At 34.0% G+C, this 7,555-nt stretch overlaps 1 protein-coding gene across 1 annotated transcript; it reads right to left on the bottom strand.

Annotated features, from left to right (window-relative positions):
* Nucleotides 1-1,268: 1,268 nt before the first annotated feature.
* Nucleotides 1,269-7,440, bottom strand: LOC146924643 (uncharacterized). Its single transcript, XM_085711883.1, has 10 exons — nucleotides 7,212-7,440; nucleotides 5,658-6,529; nucleotides 5,393-5,576; nucleotides 4,515-5,300; nucleotides 2,246-3,825; nucleotides 2,009-2,047; nucleotides 1,838-1,915; nucleotides 1,643-1,752; nucleotides 1,429-1,504; nucleotides 1,269-1,337 (listed from the first exon to the last, which is right to left on the bottom strand). Exons 1-10 carry the CDS (start codon nucleotides 7,432-7,434, stop codon nucleotides 1,269-1,271), a joined length of 4,017 nt encoding a protein of 1,338 aa, XP_085568009.1. The 5' UTR covers nucleotides 7,435-7,440.
* Between the last annotated feature and the right edge of the window lie 115 nt (nucleotides 7,441-7,555).

Genomic DNA, 7,555 nt, shown 5'->3' with positions numbered 1-7,555 from the left:
GATGATGTGATTCTTTCCTTTCAACCACAATTCACATCTTAATTTCATAGGTGACTTAAAATAGTGTGAGAGTTATTGAAAATTGAGGGGAGAAGTGAAGTGTAGATGCATGGAGAAAACTAGATGAAAAAGAAATTTGGAGGAGATGAAAATTTCTTGTTTAGAGAGAGTTTCTGAGACTTGTGTTCGCCTAACCTATACCCTTCTTCTCAATTTCGCTTCAGTCCCCTGTTGCCTCTTTCCCTTTCCTTTCCCCTTCCCAGAACGTGTTTTCTTTTTTTTCCTTCTTTCTAGATGCTTCCCCTTTTTATTATGTTTATTTATTTTATTCTATCACACTTCAGCAGAGTGGGCTTACCCTCTAGATCTTTCTATATGTTAATATTAGTTTTTCTTTACTAGTTATATTCTACAAAACTAGATATGATATTATACATACAATTATATATACAAGTATACATTAATAATTTGTTGTTACTATTGAACTATGACTTTCCGAGATAAAATACATACAAATTTATTTGGATTTATTATATACTAGCGTCCAGACGGGCACTCCCGTGACCGTCTGTCCGCTTTTTCTACTGCGCTAACGTATATATGTTACATTTTATTTTTTTTGGATAAAATAAATTAATATATAGGTATTAATTCACAAATATAAGAACCAAAACCATGATGAATAGAGATTTATTGATGGCCTTTTATCGTCTTGTTTTTGTTTGAATATTGCGTTAACATACGTTTACAATATATTTGGATGACACAACTTTGTATAATTTAATTTCAACAAAACCATGTATATGGATGACATGAAATATGCACCACCAGTTATAAGGTTAGGGTAATTAACACATATTAAAACATAGATAATATAAACCCAGATTAATATAAACACATGTTAAAACATAGATGACATCAAAAACTGTAATTTAAATCATATTCAACAACTTAAAATCAGAATAAGAAGCATTAATACTAATATTGTATTTTCATCATTGGTGGTGCTTGATGGGAAGGCCAAACTATTAGAATATGTCTAGATTCATTGTATGTTTAACTAATGAATATTTACAAGTCAAACATACAATGAATCTAGACATATTCTAATACAAACATGAAATTAGAATCAGAATCATGTTTCATTTCCCTGCATTTGATTTGATTGAAATGAATTTTATTAGTTTTTGATCGAAAAGAGTAAATTGTACATGAAAACGGCTATAAAACATAATTTAAAATTATACCATTTAAAATAAAAAATTTGATTACCGTTTAAGAATTGCAGCTAATTGTTTGTACACCCCTTTATCGATAAGTTCTTGTCTTTCGAAAAACTACAAATTAATTACATAATGTTATATGAAAATATATTTCATAGAACACCAAGTATAAGAGTATTGTATAAAGCTCATATCAAAAAAATACCTGATCTATACAGATATCTTGCTTTAACTTAGATGTTGCAAATTGATAGTTGCCTGTAGTTATTGGATTGTGCAAACTGCAAAAATAAATAAATTAGTTAAGAATTTTTTTTTTATATATGACACTAATTATTGATTTGTCAAATTCAACGATAAATAAGCGATACATAATATATTTGGTTGATAATATTTTTGTAAATAAATGCAGTAAATACCTATTTTTTCTTTGAGTCAATATTTCTCTTTTCACAATATTCCACAAATGTGTTTTATTTGTTATTATTGTTGATCCCCATCCAAGGGAGTACACCTTTAGACGATGAATCTGTTGTTAAAAAACATTAAGTGTAAATGAAATGATGATGAGGTTGTCAAAGGAGGACATGGCTTTTTGACACTAAGTCAATTACCTTGTTATCAATGTTGCACATAGAAGAAAGTGCTTGCTCATCCTTCCATATGTTCCATTTTTTTTGAAACTCTCCCTCCTGAATTTTTTGAAATGTTTGAGACATGTTATTGATTATTATTATTTGTTAATTAAAAAAGAAATATTAATTTAAGATTTAAGTGTAACATACCTTTTTATCAAAGTACATATCAAGATGCTTTCTTTTCAACTGTTTACATAGATGGAAGATATCACCATGTTCTAACATGCCTGTAAAAGAAAATAAAATAAGACAATATTATTTAAAATGAATATAGTGTAATAAAGTTAGTAATTTGTATTTATGATGACGTAAATGTATAAGTTTATTGTTGAACCTAAACGATAAATACCCTTGTCTGCGTTAAATTTTAACAGCAATAAATACCTGTGTTTGTGACAACAAAATATCTTTGTAAACGACATTTTTTGTGAATTCTCTGTCTTCTCCTTCTAGTTTTCCATCCTTAATAAGAACTCTTGTTGCGGCTCGAGAAACACCCCTAGATAAAGCAACGTACAATTGACCATGACTGAAAACATGTCGTGGAAGATAGATTCCAACTTTTGGAATTGTTTGCCCTTGTGATTTGTTTATAGTGATTGCAAAACTTAGTTTGACAGGGAATTGTTTTCTACTTAGCACAAAAGGAAGTCCTGCACTTTCAGTGGTTTTAAGCTTAATTCTGGGCAAGAAAGCTCTTTTTCCAGCGTTGCTTCCAGTTAGTATTTCAACATCCAATAAATTTTGGAATAAACCACGACACAGAAGTCTTGTCCCGTTACACAATCCATATTTGGGGTCTATGTTTCTCAACAACATCAATGGAGCACCCTTTTTTATCTTTAAAGTATGTGGCGGTAAACTTCCACTTGAAATTGTGTTTAAGTATTCCTGTTGATATAAATTATGCGTGTCACCCTCAACGACGTCAAATGACAACAGATTATGTTCTTCTCCAGGGAACTGGTCAATAATTATGTCATTTAACATTTGCACATCACAATTCTTTGGAGTGAGTATGGCTCTTTCTACCATATATGATGCATCCCAAACATGGTTTTCTAACTGGGGAAATGTGTGTTGTATGAGATTATGTATGGAACTTTCTCCATCCCATTTTATTCCTATTTCGTTGGGTACCTTAACCATATCGTCTGATTTGGTAGGTTCTTTGCCATCTCCAATCCGCATAAGAAATTCCGCAAATTCATGATCATGCATTGAACGCATATTTTGGCGCAGATGTAGGACCTTTGTATTGGCCCACAAATACGACCGAACGATACATGCAGATTTCATTTGTGATGTGTTTCCCTTTGCAATAACTGGTAGCACTTGACGAAAATCTCCCCCCATAATAACCACTTTCCCACCAAATGGTGCAGTGCAACTCATAACATCTTGTAGTGTTCGGTCTAATGCTTCTACACAATACTTGTTTATCATGGGTGCTTCATCCCAAATGATTGCAGTAGCCCTTCTCATGAGTTTTGCCAGGTCTCCTTGCTTAGGCATTTTGCATCTAGAAGTTGGCTCTATTTCAAAGGGTATTCGGAATCGAGAGTGTGCAGTTCTTCCACCGGGTAATAATGTAGCAGCTATACCAGATGAAACCGTTGCTAAGACAATTTGTCCTCTACTTCTCAAAGTTGCCATTATTGCTCGATATAGGAATGTTTTTCCTGTACCTCCAGGACCATCAACAAAAAACATAGCTCTTTCATTATGGTCGATGGCATCCATAATTGTTTTGAAGGCAAACATTTGATCGTCATTTAACTTTTCAACGGATTGAATGCCTTCATTTGGAATTTCGACGGATAACTCTTCGAGAATCATTTTTGGAACTGCATCACCCTCCGTTGATTCGATAGTTATCGCTGGAAGATCATAGTCTTTGATGAACTTTCCATGAAGAAGCAACAGATCTCTCAATTCTCTCAATAACTTATTTGTTAAGTTATCTACCACAATATTGTTTGTTAGTTGATAATCTTCGACCATGTGGGGGTAAAATTCATTGAACAGACCTCGAACATCAGTCGGCTCACAAAAAATTAATATAGTTGCAAACAACCTTCGCAAAGCATATGGCATGCGTTGATTTGACGCGTCAACCATGCATTCTCAAATACTATTGTCACTCTCCAAAAGTCCCCGACACTCTGCTGACATTTTGAATGTGTGACAGAAAGTACCATTACATGTGAGAAGGTATTCCCAACTTGTTGGACCTCGTAAATGAGATAACAGGACACGTAAGTAGAATTTCTCTCCTTCTGAATGGTACACTGTATAGATCCGACCAATAACTTTTCTCTTATTTTTTCTTCTCTGCCATTTCCTAACCTTTTTTTCCAACAATAATGCTCTGGAATCTCTCTGTACAATAAATTTCTAGCATATGGATCCATTTGGTTTAGCGCAAAGAATTCTGTGAGCATGGTTTTTGAATTTCGATCATCATTCAATACATCATCAATTTGTTGATGGTTGTAATATTGCACCTGATGATGATGTGGTAAGTGAATTTGCAGTCTTTCAACAGATGGGTATAACTTGTATAGGGTGAATTTAAATATTCTTCACAATGCCTCTGGAGCACAAATCCATCTTGCATCTACATACTGCTGAATTTCATCCATATTTATACCTCTGTGAACTTCCATGGCGACACGATCAGGTCCTTTGTAAACATATTTGTAGAGATATTTAATGCTTTTGATGCTACTACATACCTCAACATTTATGTGACAGTCATACTTTAACAGCAACCATGAATTGTAAGGAACCACCCATCTGTTATCTACATGCACATTCCTATTTAGAGAAACCGGTTCATTAAATTGTCTTCTGTATTGAGGATATGAGTCATTTCCTTGACGGGTATCTTCTACAAATTCTTTTGGATATCTCTTTTTACATTGGCCATCTTTCATGCATGGTGATGTTAGATTCCGCCCTCCGCATGGCCCATGAATCATGTGTTTTAGGACTGCCTCATACAATTGTGGCTCAAATTCAACCTTTGGTATTTCTGCTCTTACCACCTTATCATAATCTTCTGGTTCCCGTAACTTGTCATCGTTATGAAAGATTAACAACATATGCACATGCGGGAGACCTCGTTTCTGAAATTCAGTTACATACATATAACTTTTGACCTTTCCTAAGACACCTTTATTAATGACATCATCCTTCAATTGCTCAAATATGGAGCAGAATATCCTTGTTAGCAAGTCTGGACGATCTTGTGCAGTTTGATTAGGTCCAAGTTCAGAAGTGATCTTAGGCCAAGAAGGATTGCATGTCATTGTCAGGAAAATATCTGGTTTACCATCTTTAAGCACAATGGCCATACCGTCTTGGTATCTCTGTGTCATATCTCGTTTACTACCCATAAACGATGACGGCAATATTGTCCTATGTCCGACATTTTCTACGAAAAAAATGTTGCACTGTGTTGGTAATGGAAGGTAAAACACAATATCAATAATCTATAACATATTTAAAAATTGTTAAATTTTATACCTGCATTATTTTCCCCATCGTGTAAGGCATCTTGCAGCCCCTGGTATACTTCAGACCGAATATTATTCTGGTTTCTTCTCATCCACCTTAGTCTTCCGGTTTCTATCTTGACATAGTTATCAACAACATATTGTTGTAACAGTCGACCCGATTTTAACAATATAGATAGGTCATTTGCACGAATCTACATTCAATGAAATAATTTCTCATATAGATATTACACAAATATTTATGTAATTAGTATCTGCATAAAATAATTATTTACCTGGAGCATGTAACTGTAGTATGCCTGACATGAAATCTTTCTTCTAGAATTATTTCTTGTCTGGAGGTCCCAACCGTATGTCCCAAAAGGAAACAATATTGGATACTGCAATGGATCATAATATCCCATTGTTTCTTGAACCTTTTGTAGATTTCCATCGTTGCTGAAGATATTTATATCTCTTCCACGTTCTAGTGTTTCATCGTCACCGCCAACTAAAATTGCAGCGACTTGTGAAGCAGATGGGAGATTATATTGCGGTTGATTTGCTGGACGCTCCTTAATAAGCAGCCTACACTCCTGAACATTCGGCTGAAGTGCAAGTTGTCTTAAATTATGAACAAAAGGATTGCATTGGTGAAGCATATTTTGCAATCTACACACTACAGCTTGGTTGAGTTGAGGGTTTTCTGTCATTCTATTTTGAAGCTCGTTGTCTGTATCATAAATGTACAATTGTAAAAAGCGTGGCCTAGAACCTTGGTTTGGATGAAAACCACCTATTTTGTGGTAAATTGATCCTTGAGCACGAAATGTGTATATACCACGACCTGTGGCAAGCACACTTTCATCGAGATGAACACCAAACGAAGTGAACGACATTATATGGTTGTAACTTCTAATATGTTGTCTGAAATGTCGACCTTCCATTGCAGTGTCTGAAAATAAATGTTGCAACTCTTCTGGAGCAGCTACTTGCGTAATTGTTACATTTCCATTTTTGCAACACATATCTTGGGTTTCTCTGTAAAACAATTTTGCATTGCAACGTCTACACGTACGTGGTGTGGGTAGCAGATCTTTGATCATCATGACAGTATTTTTGAAATTTCGAGCACTGTTATGTATTGCTTGAAAAATACACCGTGACTCTGGATTATAAAATGTATATAATGTTATCATAGTTCACTATAGGAAGGCACAATTTTAAATAGTTTTTATAATGTATATGAATTTAAATAGTTTTTTCTAGAGTAAAACGTACATTGGGAAGTTGTTATTGAGTATGTTTAAACAATGTTATAGTGAGAAGAGGTGCAAAAAAGGTGGACAAAACAACGTAATAATAATAACTTCAAATTGTGAATAATAAGTATGAAATTTTAATAAGACATAAATAAATTCATATTTGTTTACTAATATTTTTTGGTTATACACAACTTTAGTTGTACCTTGATTGTAACACGCCGTTGCGTCATTAGGTGTGGTGTCGGAGGGGACATTTGTTGTTGGAGACTCTATAAAATTACATTGAATTCGTATTAGGAGAATGTGGTTTAGAAATAGTAATGACTGAAAGATATATAATCACTAAATTTAATAAACTAATTGTTAGAAAATATTGTGCTTACCACTTGTAGTGTCATCGCTATTTCTTCTACTTGGTTCCGCTTCATTGTTAAGAGTTCCTTGAAAATATGCAGAATCAAAAGGGCGGTATGTAAGTTTTAATAGAAAGTACATAGGTAAATTGATTAAAACTGATTAATATATGGCATTTGTAATTTGAAATGTTTTAAATAAATTAAGAAACAATTAATTTATCTTACTAACCAGATGTGGTGTGATTGATTTGTCGATTACTTGGTCCTGCCTCATTGTCATGCGTCCCTTGAACACGTGATGACGTGACATTTAAATCTGTCAAATCATGAAATGGTATCATGTGATCTCTGTTTGTGGCACTTGTTGTCTGAACTTGTTTTCCTTTGTCCTTTGCTTGTCTATAATTTGATCTCCTTCTAGACAATTCTTGTTGTCTCTGTTCGGTGCTCATGTTTTGCCTTCGATTTCTTGCATATTGAGTTCGTCTTTCCCTTTGTAGGTCCCTTGACTGCTGCCCACGATTATTTTCCATCTTATTATGTTGTTTGTTTATCTGTCAAATTGAAAGAAGC

The sequence above is a fragment of the Medicago sativa genome, chromosome 5 (assembly GCF_051527215.1).
Source record: "Medicago sativa cultivar Bolivia chromosome 5, Bolivia_mono, whole genome shotgun sequence".
NCBI lineage: Eukaryota > Viridiplantae > Streptophyta > Magnoliopsida > Fabales > Fabaceae > Medicago > Medicago sativa.
This window is presented reverse-complemented; position numbering and strand designations above follow the sequence as displayed.